Below are 19899 nucleotides of genomic sequence, written 5' to 3' on the forward strand. Positions count from 1 at the left end.
GGGACTTCATTCTGGAGATGGACAGAAGTCTTGCCTCATACTAATTAAAGGGGTGTCGCTTGAAAAATTAATGCAGGGCCAGCCAAGTAGAGGTGGGCATGCTCCCAAAATTTACCCTGGGCCGTGGGAACCCACCCTCTGCATATAATCCAGCCCAAAAATAAATTAAGTGGTGAAGCCGGTTAATTGTTAAGTTAACAATGCGTTTTTCAATAGGAACATAGGACTTAGAAGCAGGAGTAGGCCATTCGGCACTTCGAGCCTGCTCCACTATTCAATAAGATCATGGCTGGTCGGGTTGCGGTCTCAATTCCACTTTTCTATCTGCCCCCCATTACCCTCAACTCCCAAGTCTATCAAAAATCTGTCTAACTCTGATAGGAAGGAACATACGAAGTAACACACAATCTATTTTACATCAGTTATGATTGCATAACTGATCTGCTATATACAGTGTACACTGCAATAATAGCAACAACTGGTCAAAGCAAGTCTCTTAGGAATAAACCAGAAAGACAATTATTGAAGGAGTTAGAGAGAAGGATGACTCAGTTGATCCCAGGATGTAATGGAATGATGGATGAGGAATTGTGCTCCTTGGGTCTTCTCTGAAGAGACTCTGACACAACATGATGGAAGCATTTAAAATGGTATGAAAAGGTCTGAACAAACTAAGTCTGAATTTGTTATCCTGTTCTTTTCAGGATTAAAACATCAGGGCTTCAATTTTCATGGGGAAGATAGGGTAATGGTACAATAATAGGTGGCAAATTCATCAAAGCCATGAACGTGGAGACTCTGCCAACCTTAACAACAGGGCCTCACTTAAATAAATCTGCAGCATCCCCTATGACAACAGCAGTGTTCTTCTAGTGGCAAAAGGTCACAGTCAGGGACCCTGTCAATGATCCCCAACAGTGAGTGGGAGGTGGATATTCTGGCTGGACAGGTATCAGGAGAGGTGAAAGGCCCAGGGAAAGGATTGGGATACCTAGGAAGACTCTGGCTATCATTGGGATGGGAGGGGAGTGAGGATCTGTTAAAGATTCCTTGTTTTCACTGGTTGGGAAGTCTAGTACTTGAGGGTATAGTCTAGAAATTCAGAAGTGAAGTTACCTACAAAAGGTGGTAGAAGTTTGTAACTCTCTTCTGCAAATGGTAGCTAATGCTAGATCAACTGTTAAATTTAAACCTGATATTAGTAGATTTTTGACAACCCAAGGTATTAGAGGACATGGGGCAAAGGTGGCTTTATGAATTTGGGTCACAGATCAGCCATTATTTCACTGAATGACAGAACAGGCCCAAAGGGGATAATTGTCTTCCTCCTGTTCCTATTTTGGGGGGGAAGGGAGGGAGGAAGGGGTGGGAGTAGTATGCCATGCAAGATAGGTCAAAGGCTTCTTTGTCAGGCCTAGAGGAGTACTCCTGACTCTCATATTTAAGGTTTCGGTCAAGAGATGCAGGGAAGATGTGAGGAAGAACATTTTTACACAGTGAGTAATAATGACCTACAAACTTTGTGGAAGCAGAGGCTCTGAATAATTTCATAAGGAAATTGGATGGTCAATTGAGGGAAATAAACATACAGGAGTCCAGGGATAGAGTGGGAAAGTGGAACTAGTTAGATTGCTTTATAGAGAGCCAGCATGGACCTGATGGGCTGAATGGCCTCCTTCTGTGCCGTAATGACCCTGTGTCGAGGAGACCTGGCTTACCTTTTGATTTCGTCTGCACCAGGCTCCAGCTTGCAGCAGGTCTGTCTGAAGGGGAAGCCAACACGGTTCCCCTACTCGGGCCTCATTTCAGCATGGCTCCCGAAGACATCAAACAGACCTAATCTGCATACTTAAAAGCATGATCCTACTTTCTTCCTGCGTGTGTCCTGCATATCTGCCTAACAGAGCAGGTTAATATCAGAACATGACAGGAAGAACGGAGGGTTGGACAGGGTATTTTAACTGTCTGCCCCTTGTCTAATTTCTTCCAGTTCTGGAGAGTTAAAATTGGGGCCTATGGGATCATATTTCCAAATAAAAATGATAAAAGAAAATAGGAAAAGCAGGAGGAATGCTTTAGCCAAAATTTGTGGTGAAACAAGAAAGCTTATTGGACTTCATGAAGGACAGAGAGTGTAGTGCAACAAATGGGATTCAGGATTATTAGAAATGCACTAAGCAAATACTGGTGTTAGATGGACTGAAGGTTTTCTCCTGCCAGAAACAATATTACGTGGTATCAACTGCAGGCAATGCTTTAATCATTTGCATGCAAATATGATCAGAACATGAGAAACAGGGGCAGGAGTAGATCATATGGCCCATCAAGCCTGTCCGCCATTCAAAGCGATCATGGTTGATCTTTGGCTTCAACTCCACTTTCCCACCGAATCCCCATATCCCTCGATTTCCTGAGAGACCAAAATCTGTCTATCTCAGCCTCAAATATATTCAGTGATGAAGCATCCACAACGCTCTAGGGTAGAGAATTCCAAAGATTCACAACCGTCTGAGTGAAGAAATTTTGCCTCATCTCAGTTCTAAATGATCGCCTCCTTAGCCTGAGCCCCATGTTCAAGATACCCCAAGCCAGGAGAAACAACCTCGTAGCGTCTACCCTGTCAATCCCCTTCAGAATTTGACATGTTTCAATGTGATCGCCTCTCATTCTTCTAAACTCCAGAGAATATAGATCCAATTTACTTAACTTCTCATCACAGGATAACCCTCTCATCCCAGGGACCAATCTAGTGAACGTTGGCTATACTGCCTTCAATGTAAGTATATCCTTCCTTAAATATGGAGACCGAAATTGCACACATTATTCCAGGTGTGGTCTCAGCAATAAGCTGTACAACTGAGGCACAACATTCCAAGTCTCATTTTCGTCTTGGTGGTCACTAGTGGTACAACTTGTCCTGCTATACAGAAGATCTGGTCATGGAGGGAGCGGTTAGTTGATAGTGCAAGGACTTGTTGGGTTGAATGAAGCTTTAGTTTTTTCTATTTTTTCATATAATGAATTTCCTCCCCCCATTCCAGGCCACTGTATTTACCTTCCAGTAAAGAAAGTAGCATCACCACCATGTCTTTCTGTAAATCCAGGAGCTCCTTCAACAACTCAATCTGGCTAGAATCCTGTCAATAAATGTAAAAATATTATGATAGAACTTCAATACCATCTTGGCACCAAATAAATGAAAGATTATGAACATTCCATCTGAATGAGAAAAAAAATTATTTAGTTACATTTTATGGCACTAATGAAAACTGGATGGGATAACGAACAGCTTTATTAAATTATTTTCCTGGGTAGTGAATCTGTTAAACTATTTGGAGGTAGTAAGGAATTTCTTTCAATGGACTAAGCATTCAAAATGATAAAAAAAAAATCACACAAAACAGACACTGAAAAACTGTTACTGAGGCCTGAGCAACATCTCCGATGGTGACTCATGATCCTGGTAAGAATTCTAGAGACACACTAATAAAAATGTTTGGAAACAATATGGGGGTTCACACCCTCTTAGTGAACAGGCTGTGTTAAGTGAGAGTTAATTTTTGTTCCTTTTAAGAAGTACACTCACAGGAACACACAATTCCACTCAGTGCACCGATGATCATTCCACTAACACAACTGAAAGCTGATCAGAACACACTGCAATAATCCTCTGAGACACTCACCAATTATCACAATTAACACCTCTAATGTAGAAAATACACATCCACTGGGGTTTCAGAGAAGCACAAGGAAAAATGGGAGTTTTAAGGTGGAGAGGGAGATGGAGAGGCTTAAAGGTTAAGTGTAGAAAGCAGGTTGAGGTGGCTGAAAGGATGGGCACCACTGTTAGGATGATGGGAGCACATGGACAAGGTCAGAGGAAGAGTATGGGGAGAGAAAACTAGGACTGGAAGAAGTTGCATAATTCTTGAGGGCTGAAGAATCAAGAGATTTAAACAAGGATGAGAATTTGGTTTGGGGGATGGAAGCCAATATAGATCAGCAAGGATGAAGGAGAGTTTTGGGTGCAACTTAAGTGTGGGATAGGGTGCACACAGCAGAAATACGGATGACCCAAGGTGGGTGATCGGCCAGAACAGTGCTGAAATTATTGGGCCTGGAGGTGACAAAGGCATTTAAATAATGCTCAGTGTGCCAATCCGGTTGTGTTTAAGAGCGGGCAAGGAGATGTTAGGTCACTGAAGAGACCCATCAGATTAACTGTCATGAAGGAATTGCAATGTGTTCTCCATCAGTCAGATGATCAACTGAGAAATAAAAGAGGATTGACTACCTGTGGGATGCCATTTTCTGGAGGATGCACTAGGTGCATGAAAATGGCGTGTCAATCCTGCCGCAACTGGTGTTTGATTTAAAAATTAGTGTCATGATAAGCAATGAAGAGGATTGTCAATTAAATTACACTGCTACAACTGCCTATCTAAGGAGTTTTGCAGGTATCAGGCATAGTTGCCTAAGTAGTTATACATAAAAGTATTTTCAGATCAAATAAATCCATTAATGTGCTCAAAGTGGCAAGCTAAAGAGAAGTAACAGTAATATTGTGTACCTAGTAGAATAGACTACAAAGGAAAGATTTGCAGAACTAAAGCCAGGAAAGACTGATGGCTAACTACTTAGAATTTATAGTACCCATTTTGACAATTGAAGATGCAATAGTGAAGTGTTTAACAATTTATTTTATTATGCCTAACAAGAGATCCAGTGGTCTTCGATCTTTATTTCTCTTTTGAAAATGTTTTCCTATGTAATGCATACCGTGCTTTCCTTTTCAAAAAATAGCAGCTTTCAACAAGCATCAATGTATGGATTACTGACAAGACTCAACAGGTAAAAACCTTACTCACTATGAGAAAACTTCATCTAGATTGTGGGCGGAGAGGCCAAAGAGGTTCTGGGGCCTGTTCTGGGGAAGTTGGTGAACATGGCAATATTTTTGGTTTGTGTGATGATAACTGCTTATATTAACCACAGTGATTTTGACATTCACTGACTTGAAAGCTGTATTTGTACTCTATTGCAAGACATGATTTCCTGTCACCACAACAGCAGTATGTACAAGGCCATGCCCATATATTCATCATGTGATATCTTTTTCTCAGAGAGCCAGGAAACACAGGAGGGTGCTGCAAAGCTGCAATACTCATCTCAGCACTCGCCTCATCTACAAAATATGAGCAGGCACTCGTCCAGGCTGTGAAATATTGGAAGGTCTAAGTGAGTTTAAGCAGGGAAAATAGGGTGATTCGTAAAATGGTTACGGCACAGAAGTAGGAGATTCGGCACATCATGCTGGCCCTCTGAAGTGGTAGGGCAGAAGTGATGATTAAAGAAGGGCTTGCTATTGCTGAATGGAGGCACATGGTATATTGCTATATTGTCCGTAATTCTCACTGGATAGGCTTATCAGTAAAATTGATCCTTCATAAGCATCCACTGGTGAAGAAGTCACTTGCCTCATTCAACATCAATAATGTAAGCTGGCTTGGATAGTGTTGGCAAATCAGACAGTTGATTGCTAATCATTAATGCAGCATTCAAAGATCCTATAGCGGCATAATTTTCTTGGTTGGTGTTGGTAGGAATCGGTTTCCAAAAGTGCGTGCATTGAGAAGCACAGATAGAGGTGGGTGGCAACTAAGTTGCCACCAGCCCTTTGGCTGGGCATGATTTTGGGCAAATGACAGCAGAGGCACACCTACGCAGGTAGACCCCTCCATAGCTGGTATGACGCAGGCTATTCCTGGCACAAAGGCAAATTTGCTGGGTCTGTAACACAAAGGTGGACAGTCAGAGGGAACATGAGCATGTCTTCAGGAGACCTCTAAGGACATTCTTTCAGTAAGACATTGCTCATGAGCAGTACATAAGAAAGTACGTGTACTAGTACACGTAGCGTAAGGGGACATCGCAATAACACAATGTTAAACATGTAGATTGCCTGGGATCCTTTGAGGAGAAAGGGAAAAATCAGTTTCCTGAATTGGCTATAAATCTGCTTGGTATTGCCTCTCCAAGAAAATGAGGAAAATCTCGCATTTATATAGCTCTTTTCACGATCACAGAGCTTCCCAAAGTGCTATGCAACCAATCAAGTACCCTGGAGAGGTATTAACTGTTGTTATATAGGAATTAGAGGGAGGGGAAAAGGAGAGTGTGCACTATGGGGATGTGCCCACATTGTGGCAAGGATGTATGAGCCCTGTACTTCCACCTGCTCCCCCCCAATACTGTATCACATAAATAGGTATATTCTCCACTACAGGGTTCATAGACACAGCATACCTTGCTTGTAAGGCAGCAGCTAGCATATTTTTGCTCCCCAAAGCAAGTTTCAGAAACCAGGCCCAGGTCCACATTCTGACTGGTACAAAGCAATGAGGGAAACATCGGAGCGCAGGCCTTCTGGCTGCTGCTGCTGGAGGTCATGTCTTCCTGGACCTTCATGGCCATCCTGTGCCAGAGTTGTTCACTGAGCAGAGTCCCAGCAATTTGAGGCAGTAAAATGGAAACACTCCTCCCACTTCATTAAAATAGCTGCAATGGGCTTGTTCCATTAGACATTGTGGGGAGCTCTAGGAGTCTTGAAAAGCCAACTCTCTGTCTCTTTTCCCTGATAGATTCCCCAGGCACAGGACAAACGAAAATCTATCCTATACATAAATAAAACCAAATGCCCAACCTATACATATAGGTATATACCTTTTCAAATGATAAACAAAGCAGTTGTAAGCAAGCAAGCCATCTTCAGGAACCAAGTTTTCACTCTATTTTCTCCTCCAAACAATTGAGGGGGCACTTTTGATACTGTCAGCAAATATACTTCAAGGTGTTTTCTAGGAAATAGGTAATCACTTACATCATTCTTTTGCTAGAGGTCATCAGTAGATTCAAGAACAATAACACTTTCTGTTGAAAGATACTTAGAAAGGTATTTGATTGGGAAAATGAGTGCCATCAATGGCACTAGCTGGTGTTGCATGCAGGTGCTGAGTCTTCTGCTATTAATGGTATCATGGGATGTAAGAGGGCACATTAATCTATAAACAAGCAGTGAACTGCATACTGATTGATGCTACTGAAATCTATTGTTAGTGCCTGGAAGCACCCAGAGCAGTGATCATCATGACAAAATTGGCTTTTGGACATTGCTCTTTGGCTACAGGCCAGGTGTTGGGAGCTAACACAAGCCAGAGACTGAGTAAGCCTCATGTATACACTATTTCTCACCGAGATACAGATAACTGATAGGTCAGCATTACTTGCAGTGCCTCAGGTAGCGATCCTTAAATCCTCCCTCCTATCCCTCCCTGGCCACAGTTTCCTGCTCCCTATCCTCTGTGCCCACACTATTGTGGTTAGCAACAAAATGTTGCCATAGGACAATCAAAGTTATCTACCAGCTCAGTGCACCTCTCTGCAATTTCTCTGTAATACATTATCAATGTGAATGAATTTAGCAAATCATTGAATCAATATTTCCAGGAATCATTCCAGACTAAGTTTGAACATTCAAGATCACTTTAGTTGATACTACAATTGAGATTTCTCCAGGATACCAGCTGCGTAGAAGTGAAATGTATGTCAACCTCATCTAAGGGCACTTGTTTACTGCCTTTACTGGAGAGTCAAGCAGGCTAGAAGACCAGGTAGTTGAGATTGGTAGGAAGTCTAGCTCTTGCCCATGAATCATAATTCTGAGTTGTTTTTAATTCAGACAGTAACTCACTGACTTAATCACATACAGAAGAAAGAAATGCAAATGCCACCCAAATATTAAGGCACTACCTTTTCAAGCAACAACTGCTTTGACATAAATAAATCTTCAGATATTGGTTTTTCTTTTATTTAAAATGCTCCTGAAACTATACCATTAAATTAACACATTCAGTATTCAAAAAAAAATCATGATAAGCTTGGTTTTGGTAAATTCGTGTAATTTAGTAGATGATGTTTAAAACTTACCTCATGCCGTGTTTTAATCCAAAAATGTTCCTTTTATGCATGATAACAAATAATAAATATTATACATTAAAATGGCATCACACCTGAGGTTATACAATGACTTTTCCTTTTATACTGTTCAAGGTGAAATGACATGGCCCATTCCCTTTCATAAAGGTCAGTCTGACTTTCCAAAGCTTACACATGAAGAAAAGCAAAACCAACACATGTTTCAAAGGGATATTGTAAACTAAATGAAGGCCCTTGTAAATATTTTGGACGTCTTATTGTGACTTCAAACACAATACTGAATGCTAGCTTGAAATTGTAAAAAATACTGAATATAAATCTTATTACACATTACCTTCCTGAGCTACCATTTAAAGTATTACTATCATTATTAAATTTTAACACTATAGGATATCATATGATATGACAATGCGCCCGCAACCCAGTCTACCTGCTCTCAATCATGTGGAGTGACCGAAATGAGAATCTCTAGACAACACACTGCTCACAAGCAATGGTGCTGGGGGGAACTTTCAATAGTCAATCAACTGAAAAAACAAAAGGGGCCAAGTGAAATGGAGAGGTCTCCATTATTGGTATTACTCCAATGATAATAGGTATCTACTTTGTAGCATCAATATTTTTATTTGGTAGATTATGTGGGAAAATTGAAGATTTGTTTTGTATGGCAAACAAACAAACAATGCCTAAAGCTCACAGCTTTCCTAGAACTATGTATGACCAGGAAAATCTCTGGGAGTCTTAGCACATGGTAGATGGGGTGACTACAGCAGAGTAGAACTCTTTCTCAATGGCAAATAGTTAGGACTTGTGCCTATCTGTAAATCACTTTATCCAGCTGACAATCTCTTTTTATTGCTAGATTATTAAGAACATAATTACAAGAACAACAATTACATTTGATATTGTGTATGCTGATCATGCAGACTTAAGTGTATGTTGTTAGGTTAATTTGCTTTACCTTTAAGACATTAATGGGGTGGTAGAGATTGCAGATCTCCATTCCATTGGATTCTCACCAGTTTTGGGCCCTGCTCTATGGGGGGGGATTTTTGCCCTCTTTGGGCAGGACTGGTGGGTGGGCCCGGGAGCGGACACGAAACTGAACGCTGCCCGCGATCGGGACTTGACTGTAATTTCATGCTGGCGGGTCAATTAAGGCCCGCCCAGCGTGAAACGTGGCTCATCACTGGCCAGAAAGGGCCGAGCGGGGCAGGGGCTTGCCGGCTGCCAGGTCCACAGGTGACCCGGCGGCAGATCAAAAACCGGCCCAGGCAGCCCCTGAAAAACTGCCAGGGAAGGATGCCTGTCTGCCGTTGTAAAGATGGACTCGAGTGTGGCAGCAAACGCCAGGTGAGAGGGCAGGTTGGGTGGGCACTCGGCCCTCTGCTTTTCTGATGAGTGCCTCACTGTCCTCCTGGAGGAGGTGGCTGCCAGGGGGGGGACACCCTTGTCCCCAGAGATGGGAGGGGCAGGCCACCACACCTCACCAAGAGCGCATGGGAGGAGGTGGCAGCCCTAGTGAGCAGCCATGATGTGGTGCGGTGCACATGGTTGCAGTGCCAGCAGTGCTTTAATGACCTGCTGAGCTCAGAAAGGGTACCATGTGGCATGGGTCAGTGTGCATAAGTGTTAAGCCGGAGCTGGCCAAGGGGTGAGCCCTGGCTGCTTGGACTGAGTGCCCTGTGGCTCGAGAGCCACGACTCAGATATGCCCTGCAATGTGTTCCTCAGCTGGGGTTGGCCAGTTTGCAATGGCACTGCAGGTAGAGTGTGGATTAATCAATGCTCCTCTGTCCTGTCAGGAGAAGAGAAGCCATAACCAAGCCAAGAGGGCATGTACAGGCGGAGGCCCACCCAACTTGCTGCTGCTCTCCTGGTTCGAGCAAGATGCCCTGGAACTGGAGAGATGCCATGCTCCCCGTGCAACTGGGCGTGGAGAGGCAGGGGTGCCACATGAAGGTAAGAGTGCAGTGCACAGAGGAGATACTTTTGGATTGTGCAACATTTCTAGCATAGTCTCCTCATTGATGGGAGCCTTGAACCTGGAGTCCCCACTGATCATCGAAAGACGATGGCACCGTGATGCAGATCTCCATTGTCTCACCAGGGTGCCTGGCATGTTGCAGTGACAGTCTGATGACTTTAGCTAATGACATGTTGCTCTTCTCCCTTTTAGGTTCGCCAGCAGGGATCTGATCTGCAGACCCCCCGAAGGGCCACACCTGACATCGGAGGACCACCGGGTGTCGTTTTCACCTGCGTCACACCAGTTCTCTGAAGCAGGCATCAGCGCCTCGGTGGGCATTAGAGTCGGCAGTTAGTACCTCGGTGCACATTAGTGAGGGCACATCAGTCGGGCTGGAGCGCTAAAGAGCTTCGGTATCTAGGTGTGTCTCAGGATCTACGTGTCATGGGAGCTGCCAGGGTACCTTGCACAGACTTGCAGAACCTGCGTTCTGTAGTCACACACAAAGGCACCCAGCTGACCGGCTGGTGCCTTGACGGCCACATCTGTGCAGCCGATAGCACTCTGGACGCGGGGCAATCCATCAATTGCTGCAAAGCTCCTGGCACGCTCAGCCTGGCTGGCCTTGTCTGTATGGGAAAGAATAAAGGTCAGGACCCACCTAAACAGAGCTTCTGTTACCAGCTTGACACAACTGTGGACAGCTGATTGGGAGACTCCACACAGATCACCCACTGACCCCTGGAAAGACCTAAAGGCATAGACGCTGAGGGCCACTGTGACCGTCAGAGCCACAGGCATGGGGTGTCCACCCACACAATCGGAGCTGATCTCGGAGCCAATCATCTGGCAAATGGAGGTCACGCTCTCCCTTGAGAGGCAGAGCCTCCTTCGGCATTGCGCCTCAGACACATTGAGGTAGCAGCATCGCCGCCTGTATACCCTGGCAACAGGATTGTGGTGTCTTCTGCGGCCCCTTCCACCTTGGACTACCTGCTGGCCCTCCACCCACTGTGCCTGCATCTCTCCTCCCATAGGTCACTCCCCTGGATGATGCATAGGGACACTTGGCCTCCCCTCCCTTCTGCCCCTGTCTTCCTCCTAAGAGGAGGTGCCACCAGCAGAGACCACAATCCCCATTATCTGGGTAAAAGAAGGTTGTCTGATACCTAGAAGGGTTCATGCGGTCTGAATCCTCCAGGGGCCTGGCAGACACCAATGAGTCCTGAAATGAGGCCCAGAAATGCTAACAATGAGGCCCTGAACAGAGATGAAGCTGCTAAGTACCAATAAACAACCAGCTGCAAACTATCTTCAAAGATCCTCACTACTCATACTGGCAATGTTGCTGACTCTTTTTATCCTGCTCTTGGATGAGATTTGTGAAAATGTTGGCTGGCTGCCTGCCAGTCTTGCCTGTGCGACGAGCATAAAATTGCATGGACAATGTAAAATCACAGACAACTGGACTGTTAAGGGCCTTAAGTGGCTTGTTAATTAATGGTGGGCGCTGCACCAGCACTTGTGTATGCCCGCCAAGCGAAATATCTTGCGAGCACGCGATGACGTCGGGATGCTCACCCGATGTCATCACGCACTATTTCACTCCCGTTCTGGTTGGGCACTCACCCGCCCGTGGGACAAAAAATTCTGCCCAATTTTTCTGTGAATTCTGCCCAATTTTTCCGTGGAATTAGGTCTGTCTGATGCAGCCACCCTAAGTAGTTGGGAATTTGTTTGTGCATATAACAGGGGTATGGAAAAGATTCATGTTATTTCCAGCCCCTGGTGTGCTGGCTGGGAAATCAGCAGGCTCAGGAGAACCGAATGGGAAAATTGGTAATGTAGTTAAGGCGCATCAGCTAAAACTGGAGCAATGGACAGCAGGAAGGAATTACTCGCCCTGTACAGACTATCTTCACTACAATCTTGCCTGTGAATCACAATTCTGAGATATTTTTAGTGCTATTAACTTTTTAAAGAATGCCCTGAGAAATTATGCTAGTATCACAATGTCTATTAGATTTTGTGATTGTAACAACAGTGAAACAGCCAGCATTTTCCATCATTATTCTGTGAAACTGAAAGCAACTTCTGGTGTTTGCACATGCACAGTTCAACATGAAAATCCAATAGTTGCTGTCAGTGATTCCCCACTTCTCCACAGGAAGTGAAGCCTTCATAGATGACAATCAGTTAGAAATCACAAATTTAATGTGAACTTTATGTGATTAGTGTTACTATAGAAACCCTTGAGAAAGTCACACCTTGTTAAATGAGATGTAACTGAGTTTTTAATGAATACTAAGTCATAGTTACTGCTGGACAGCCTCTCTAGTTTTGAAAAATTAAATGTTTGTGCAATGGCAAATTTCTCCATTCGATGCTGAAAATAACATAGAAATGTTATGATATTTCAGCTTCTACCTCAATCTGTTGTGTATGTCCCAATCTTTATTTCGTTTCTGCAAAATTAGAAAATGTGAATGATAAAACTTGCTTTTACTGCCTGAGAGAATGCTTCAATGTGGTTAGCTGCTTAGTCTGTTTAATGACATCCCACCCTGGCAGCTGGTGGGAATTAAATTCAATTAATGAATCTGGAATTGAAAGATAGTCTTATTAATAGTGACCATGAAACTATTATCGATTGTTGTAAATACCCATCTGGTTCACTGATGTCCTTCAGGGAAGGAAATCTGCTGTCCTTACCAGGTCTGGCCTACATGTGACTCCAGACTCTCAGCAACGTGATTGACTCTTGACTGCTCTCTGAAATGGCCTAGCCAGCCACTCAATCCAAGGGCAATTAGGGATGAACAATAAAATGCTAGCCTTGCCAGTGATGCTAACATTCCATGAAAGTATACAAAAAACGCCCCCAATGAACGGCAGAGTTTTCCTATAGCTGGCTTCAGAATGAAATTAATGTTGGGAAAAGTGAAATAAATGCCAGATGCCAGAGCCAGATATCGCAAGATCATTTTGGGCAGTTTTCTTCAAGGCCAGTGGCGAATGCCATCACTTTGCCTCTGACTGCAAAAGTCCAGGGCCACTTCTGTGCTCATTAGTGTATAAAACACATCTTGTAGGTCAAACTACTAAGTGCACATAAAGCATGATGCAGCAAAGTGTTTTTCAGGTTCAACAGAAGTTCAAAACACTGCAGTAAAGTTATCTTGTGCAAAAACGTTATGATTGATAATTCACAGAAGCGAAAAATAAAACTCTCAACAAATGCAAGGGAATCCTAGTCATTGTTAACTCTCAAATTAATAGAATGTCTCACAAATGATGGGGAATCCCGTGTATTCTTTGATTTGTGAAAAGGCGGTATGAGTCACTTGCATTTGGAGACTTCTTAATCTTGTAAAAGATCAGCTTTAGCTCTGTTACCACTGGCGAGATATTTGTGCAATCAATTAGGGACCAACAAATGTAGGGCTAACGGTTACAGACAAACATAACAGACTGTAGTTTTATAGCATCACACTAGGTTGTTTGTTCGTTTGCCATCACAGTTTGGTCTAAAATTATACCACAAATCCCAAGATCTTTCAGGACATAATCCCATCTAACAATCGTTAAGAATATTTGGAAAAAAAATTACAAAAAGGGGTTTTAAACTTAAGGTGACAATGTGGTAAAATGACATTAATGTTCATCCAATACACTGAAAAACCTGATGATAATTTCTTGTTCTGAAATGATACAGATACACTAAAGGTTAATGCAAAGATTTACAATGGATTATCCTGAAGCAAAATTATACATTGGAGCAAATGGAAGATACACAATAATATAAATGGTCATTCCTTTTGTGTGTTAGAGACCAAAGCAATTGTGCAGTTAACATATCAGCCTGATAGCCTAGAAGTAATAGTGCTGGCTTCATTACAAGATGGCTGTGAGTTTTAGTTCCAGAGTTGGCCCATACTTAAATTTGTTTACAATAATAGTGGTGAAATGCAAAAAATCTCAACATCACAAGTGCTTCCCCTGTTGGATAATAATGGAGTAATGTCAACAGTATTGGTGACTGTTTTGCACTCCTGGCAGAAGATGATAAAGTACATAGAAAGTGGGTGGTGAGCAAAATTAGGCACAACATACATGGTCTGATAAACTGCAATTGTTCATTACTACAGATACATGAATGAAACTTTTGGAGAACAGAAAGTATACTGTTCCTACATCCATTTCATATTTTTTTATATAAAGCAATCTGCTAAAGGGATGTTTAGATACCAAAAATCAAATTTCACTCATCGTTCAAATTATTTTAAAAGCAAAGACATAAACCACGTCTTTTAGAAAAAAGGTCAAATTATTTCTTTCGCAACCATTAATTGACCTAATCTGTTCTTGTGATATGCTTGGCAACATTTTAAGCCCGATAATGTGAAATTGCCTTTGAGGTAATAGTAATTGTGAATTTGTTTTTGTGCATTATTGTTTTGGCCAGACAGAGGCAGTTACTTCAGTAGCTTCCCACTGTTTTCAGTGAAGCAGAGCGGCATTGCAGTAAGAAAACTGGACTTAGCAGCCTTTCATTCAGGTTAAAAAAAAACTTTTAAAAAAACCTTCTAATATGGTACACTGCTAAGAACAAAGTCCCAATTCCTGAAATGGATGCTTGACATGTGTACCTTCCCTCCCTTGTGTTTTGTGATTGGCTATTGAGGACACTTAAATACAATTTATATAAAGTGCCTAAATTCGACGGTGACTTGAACATTTTGATAGAAAGCGAAAGTTAAGCCTGATGTATCACTGAAACAGATAATCAAAGGAAACTACAGAGTTACGTGCCCAAATGAAAAATTAAAATGACAGCGTTTATGGCAAACGATTTGCATGAGATGGCAGCTGCAGTACACAAAATTCTTACGCTATTTCTGGATCTTCGATTATCAGGCATCTGTTATTCATCAGAATAAAAATGATATTTAGACACTTTGTGGGAAATGTTTTGAATTCATTCATCTTCCCTACATTTTTCTTCTAAAAGTACATAATATTTTATTCAAACACACTACTTCTACAGAAACAAAGCCTTCAAGTTTCAGATGGACTGCGAATATTTTTGCAGAGTAGCTCTTGGAACATAGTTATTTCCCCAGAAGTACCTTTGACAACATTACTGCTGCAGTATTTCCATGGACATTCTTTGGCAGCAATGATGGCATTCCATATAACTTCTCAGGGCACATTTTCCCTCAGAAATTATAATTTAAGTTGATTAAAACAATGTACAGATTCTAGTAAAACAAATATTTATACTTTAAAAAAATGCTGTGTTACAATCTTGGTTCTGTGAAACCAGTGACAATAGTGACTAATGAAAAGGCTTGCAGGTAAAATATTAAAATCCTTCTCTGATAACCAGTCTGCAAGGCAAAATGTGATACTATTATGGGAAATTTACTCGCTGTTATATTGACTCTGGTATTCCAGAAAACTCTATACTTCTTGTCTGGTCTTTTAATTTCTTACTTCATGCATTTCAAGGGTCAAGAATAACCTATTACCATAAAAATATTATTGATATTTCAGTACTGAAATTACTGTATTACTTATTAATAATATATACCTTCCTGAATAGAAAGCTATGCGTAGTCTTACTCTTCCTGCCCTTCCTTTTATGTTATTCCTTATTGTGTGTTTGTCATTTCCTTCCTTGTTTTCCCCACCTTCACTGATCAGCCATGCAGTTTGCAGCTGTGATCAACATCATTTAAAAATCTCCAACTCATTAACTGAGAAATGGCTCCAAAGGCTACTTTTCCCAGCTAACTTCAAGACAGGACACTGCAGTTTTGCCTTACTGCTCATTAGATTAACAAATTGGCGACATTACCACTTTTCGTGAGGGATAAATGGTTGCACCAGGTGTCAGCTGTGGCCCAGTTCATAGCATCCTCGCCTTTGAATCAGAGGGTTGTGGGTTCATGTCCCACTTCCGGAAACCAAGAACTGTGATTGAACTCGAAAGAGTTGCAATCTGTGACTGTTGATAACTCGAAAGAATTTTTTATAACAAGATTTCATGTCATCCCTGACTTACACTCTTATGGAGTGCAATGGACATTATAGAAAAGCAGAATAACTTTTAGATTACTAAATCTTTTAATCTTTACAGTAATGTCATAATTTATGGTTTAGCATTCACTCAGCAACCTCATTAGAATTTGCTGTCAGAAGCAGCACACAACACCAATAAAGCTAAGCTCACTATAACAATGGCAATGTTAGATAAATATTGGGTGAACAGCCATTGACTATGCGCAGGACTCTTTACAGTGCCAACTCTGGAGGATTGAAGCTATTCCTTTTATCTAAGATGAAGTAGCTAATTAGTAAAATAAACACAAATTTTTGATAATACTGTGAGGACCATCCCCAGGCAAGTTGATCTTGACAAACAGCTGGAGCTATGATGACCAAAACTGTATTGAAATTGTTTCTTCAAAATTAGCACGCCAATATGTGCATTTATTTTGGTTACATGCTTGAATTAAGAAAGAAATCAGGAATACCCAATTCAGGTTAGAGGTATTGCTGAAACTGACTTGAGCTGGGGGCCTAAACCACCATCACGGAAGAAAACTTCAACTCGGCCATCAGGGCTGCAGTTGAATCGTGAAAAGACTGCTCCAATACACTGCACCACTCCATCCAGGATATTTTAGAAAAGCAGAATAACATTTAGATAAATGGTTCAAAAAGGAGTGAAATAAACCTACGATCATTTGTTACTAGAATAACCCACTTACCTGTGCAAGCTTCATCATCATGTGTGCAAAGATATGAAGGAAACCAACAACTGCATCCCACAATCGGCTGTGAGCCAAGCTCTGCTGGTTACCAGTGCACGGACCCTACAACAGAGTTTGATATATTGTAACTCATATCAAGTCCCGATAGACGCGCGCTCTACCATGTATTTCGGTAACGTTAATAATCAAATTATAAGAACTTCTTATTTTTAAATAAGAACATAGGGTTATTGATGGTCAGCTAGCAACAACTTGCAAAAGGCATGTTGTGAATGAAATAGAGAAAATGTGGTTTAACTGGAGCAGAAAAGGTTAAGTTTAATATCTGATGGACATTTTAATAAGATGATGGCCGATGCTTCATTACCTGAATATATTCAGTCAGACTGTTAAACACTTGTTTAGCCACTGCCATGGCCTTGGAGAAGTTCCTTTTCCCTGGTTCATCAACAACATCTTTCCCAGAGTAGTACCAATAGAAATCACTGATAGATTCCTAGGCCAGATAGAGACAACAGGATCAGAATAGAGTCGGAAGAATTCCAAACAGCTCACCATTTCACAAATATAAATTATTCTCCCTTCTTTCTGAATGGAAGGCAGACTTTCCTTAAAGTGAAGGAATACATCTATAACGAGGGAAATATCTTTTCTATAGATTCGAGATGGAAGCTATTAATTCTTCCCTTTTAAGTTTATTTTTGCATTGTGCACACATGCATAGTTGCAACTATATTGTACACGTGCGCGTTGCACCAAATATGATGTGTGCTACATTTAGCGAGCTGAGGTTGAATGGGCTATTACAGTTTCCTCATTATAATCTTCAGCACCCTGAACTTCAGAACGCAAAAAAAGGTAGTACCTGTAGACGAAGCAGGTAGTCGACAGTGCAAATAATGATGTTGATAGTCGTGGTGTTACCTGTTTGAGTTCTAAGGTAATTCTGGAAATCTGAAATTGAAATGCATTTTCGATGTTAGCGTAGCTCTTCCTTAAGAGTAACATTTATTTCAATTTCTTACATTTGTGATGACGCTGTGAATTTTGTTTAGACTTCGGTGCACTGAAAGTAATATTTACTCCTTTCTAGTCAATGCACTACAACATCTATAGAAAAACTTTACGTTGTCCAGAATTGTTACAGGCACTAAAATATGGATACAAAACAGCAAAGAAGAATAAAACAGGAGAGCTGTGATTTTACTCATGCATGTATGTTATTATAAGCATAGACAAATGGTAAATAAACCTATCTACTGGCACTTGTTGCTTCACATTTAACTGTATTTTTAATTTAACATTAACACTTAGGAACCAAACTGAAAAAAGGATTGTTGAGTTTGGGACAGGAATACGATTACAATGGGATTTATTATTGTTCTATATTACCACATCACAATAGTGACCACACTTCAAATGTTCTCCATTGGATACCAAGCGCTTTGACATGCGTGGTGGTCATGAAAGGCATGACATAAATGTAAGCCTTCTTTCCTCAGAGTTTAATAGCACAAGGTAGACATTGTTATTTCTTTGTTTTGTGAAGTTTTCTTCTCTGCTCCATTCTTTCTCCCATTCTTGCTTAAGTATAAGGCAATCACATGAACTAAACTGATTGAAGTAGGCTTATAATGGAAGATTTGGTCAATCCAAATTAATCTGATGTTCAATAAGCTCTGACTCTAAACTTGTTTCCTGGGATAGACAGAACTCATACCAGTGTAGCTCTCACCAGTATTTAGCAAAAAGTGTTCCGTTGAGGACAGAAACTTAAAGTCAGAAACATGCTTTAGATCAGTGTTTTTCAAACATCCACTGTTTACTACTGCTTGGACTTAGAAACCCTGCACTGGTGTAAACTGTTCAACTATTACACATGGTAAACTTCCACAACACATTGAAACTTTAAAATGCTGTTGGAAAATATAGCAGCTTAATGGATGATTTAAATTAACTTTCCTTAGATGTTTCATCATTTTCTCACCTGCTTCTGATTAAACTTTTCTCTAATTCACTTTTGTTTATGAACCCAGATGAAGCTAATTTTTATTTAATGAGAAGGAATACTTTGACTTTTTTCCCCAATTAATTAAATCCTGGGAAAACACTGTTTAATTCCTACTGAATATGAATTTCAAAGCAAGACATTTTCTATCTGTACGATAACTAGTTAAACAAAAAAAGGAATTGTCGGTTGGGGGTTGTGTGTGGAATTTTACAAGCAGGCTGCGGACCCAATCCCAGCTTAAAGGTCAGGGAGAGCCTGCCTCCAAATTGCCAGGTTGTCCACAGCTATTTAACTGGCTCAAGGCAAGACTTCTGCCCCCCATCAAGTCCCCCCTCTGAGAGCTGCCTGCCAATCAAGTTCTAGCAGCATCACCAGGAGCAGCGGCCACTGCTGGGACTATAAGCAGTTCCTGAGGAGGAGATGCCATGGGGCCGGACACCCGGCTAAGTCCGGGGTTTTCCTGGAACCAGGCTGGCAGGTGCCAGCAAGAGGGTTGGAGTGCTGGGCTCAGCAGGGTAGGATAGGTAGACACACAGTGTGGCGGTGGGGATTCCACTGGGTACAGGGTTCCACTGGCAAAGTTGCCAGGTAAACACTTGGCCCAGGCACTTGCTGCCTCTGGTAAAATACCAGCAGTGATGACAGAAGACACCATTAATTGGCCACTTAAGGGCCTTAATTGGCTCATGGGCCATCTGCGCCTCCCCAGCCACTGGTTAAATACCAGTGGTCGCTAATAGGTCACGGGCATAGTGCTGCCACCATAGTGCCCAAATTTACAGCCCTCATCACTTCCTTGCACCTGTCGGCCGACTCTTGGGAGGAAGGGATGGGGGGTGTAAAATTCCACCTATGAGGTTAGAATTAACTTCTATGTTCAAGTAAAGACATAGTTTCAGTGCTATACATGTCAGACATTTATAAGCCACATACACAATAACTCAAGGATCCTGCACAGTGGCATAGAAAATGTCAAGGGTGAAATGTGCCATGCTGCCTATCGAGTGTACTCCAACTCCCTAGGCAGAATTTTCCCCCCTTTGCAGGGGGGGCGGGGGGGGGGGGTGGAAGTTCAAGAGTGGGTGCCTGACCCCTCAGTCTAAAATACAGCTACATCTTTAACTCCACCAACATCTTTGATTTCAC

General features: G+C 41.8%; 1 protein-coding gene across 1 annotated transcript in view; it reads right to left on the reverse strand.

The window, feature by feature from the left end:
• LOC144671280 (ryanodine receptor 1-like) overlaps positions 1-19899 on the reverse strand; it is a 473493-nt gene that overhangs the window by 43312 nt on the left and 410282 nt on the right. The window contains exons 84-89 of the mRNA XM_078533089.1: positions 17608-17696; positions 17110-17238; positions 16740-16844; positions 14855-14884; positions 7987-8016; positions 3056-3137 (exon numbers count right to left, since the gene is read on the reverse strand). Coding sequence (XP_078389215.1) covers positions 3056-3137; positions 7987-8016; positions 14855-14884; positions 16740-16844; positions 17110-17238; positions 17608-17696 — 465 coding nt within the window. The remainder of the gene's footprint in view (positions 1-3055; positions 3138-7986; positions 8017-14854; positions 14885-16739; positions 16845-17109; positions 17239-17607; positions 17697-19899) is intronic.

Source organism: Cetorhinus maximus, chromosome 32 (assembly GCF_964194155.1).
Source record: "Cetorhinus maximus chromosome 32, sCetMax3.hap1.1, whole genome shotgun sequence".
NCBI lineage: Eukaryota > Metazoa > Chordata > Chondrichthyes > Lamniformes > Cetorhinidae > Cetorhinus > Cetorhinus maximus.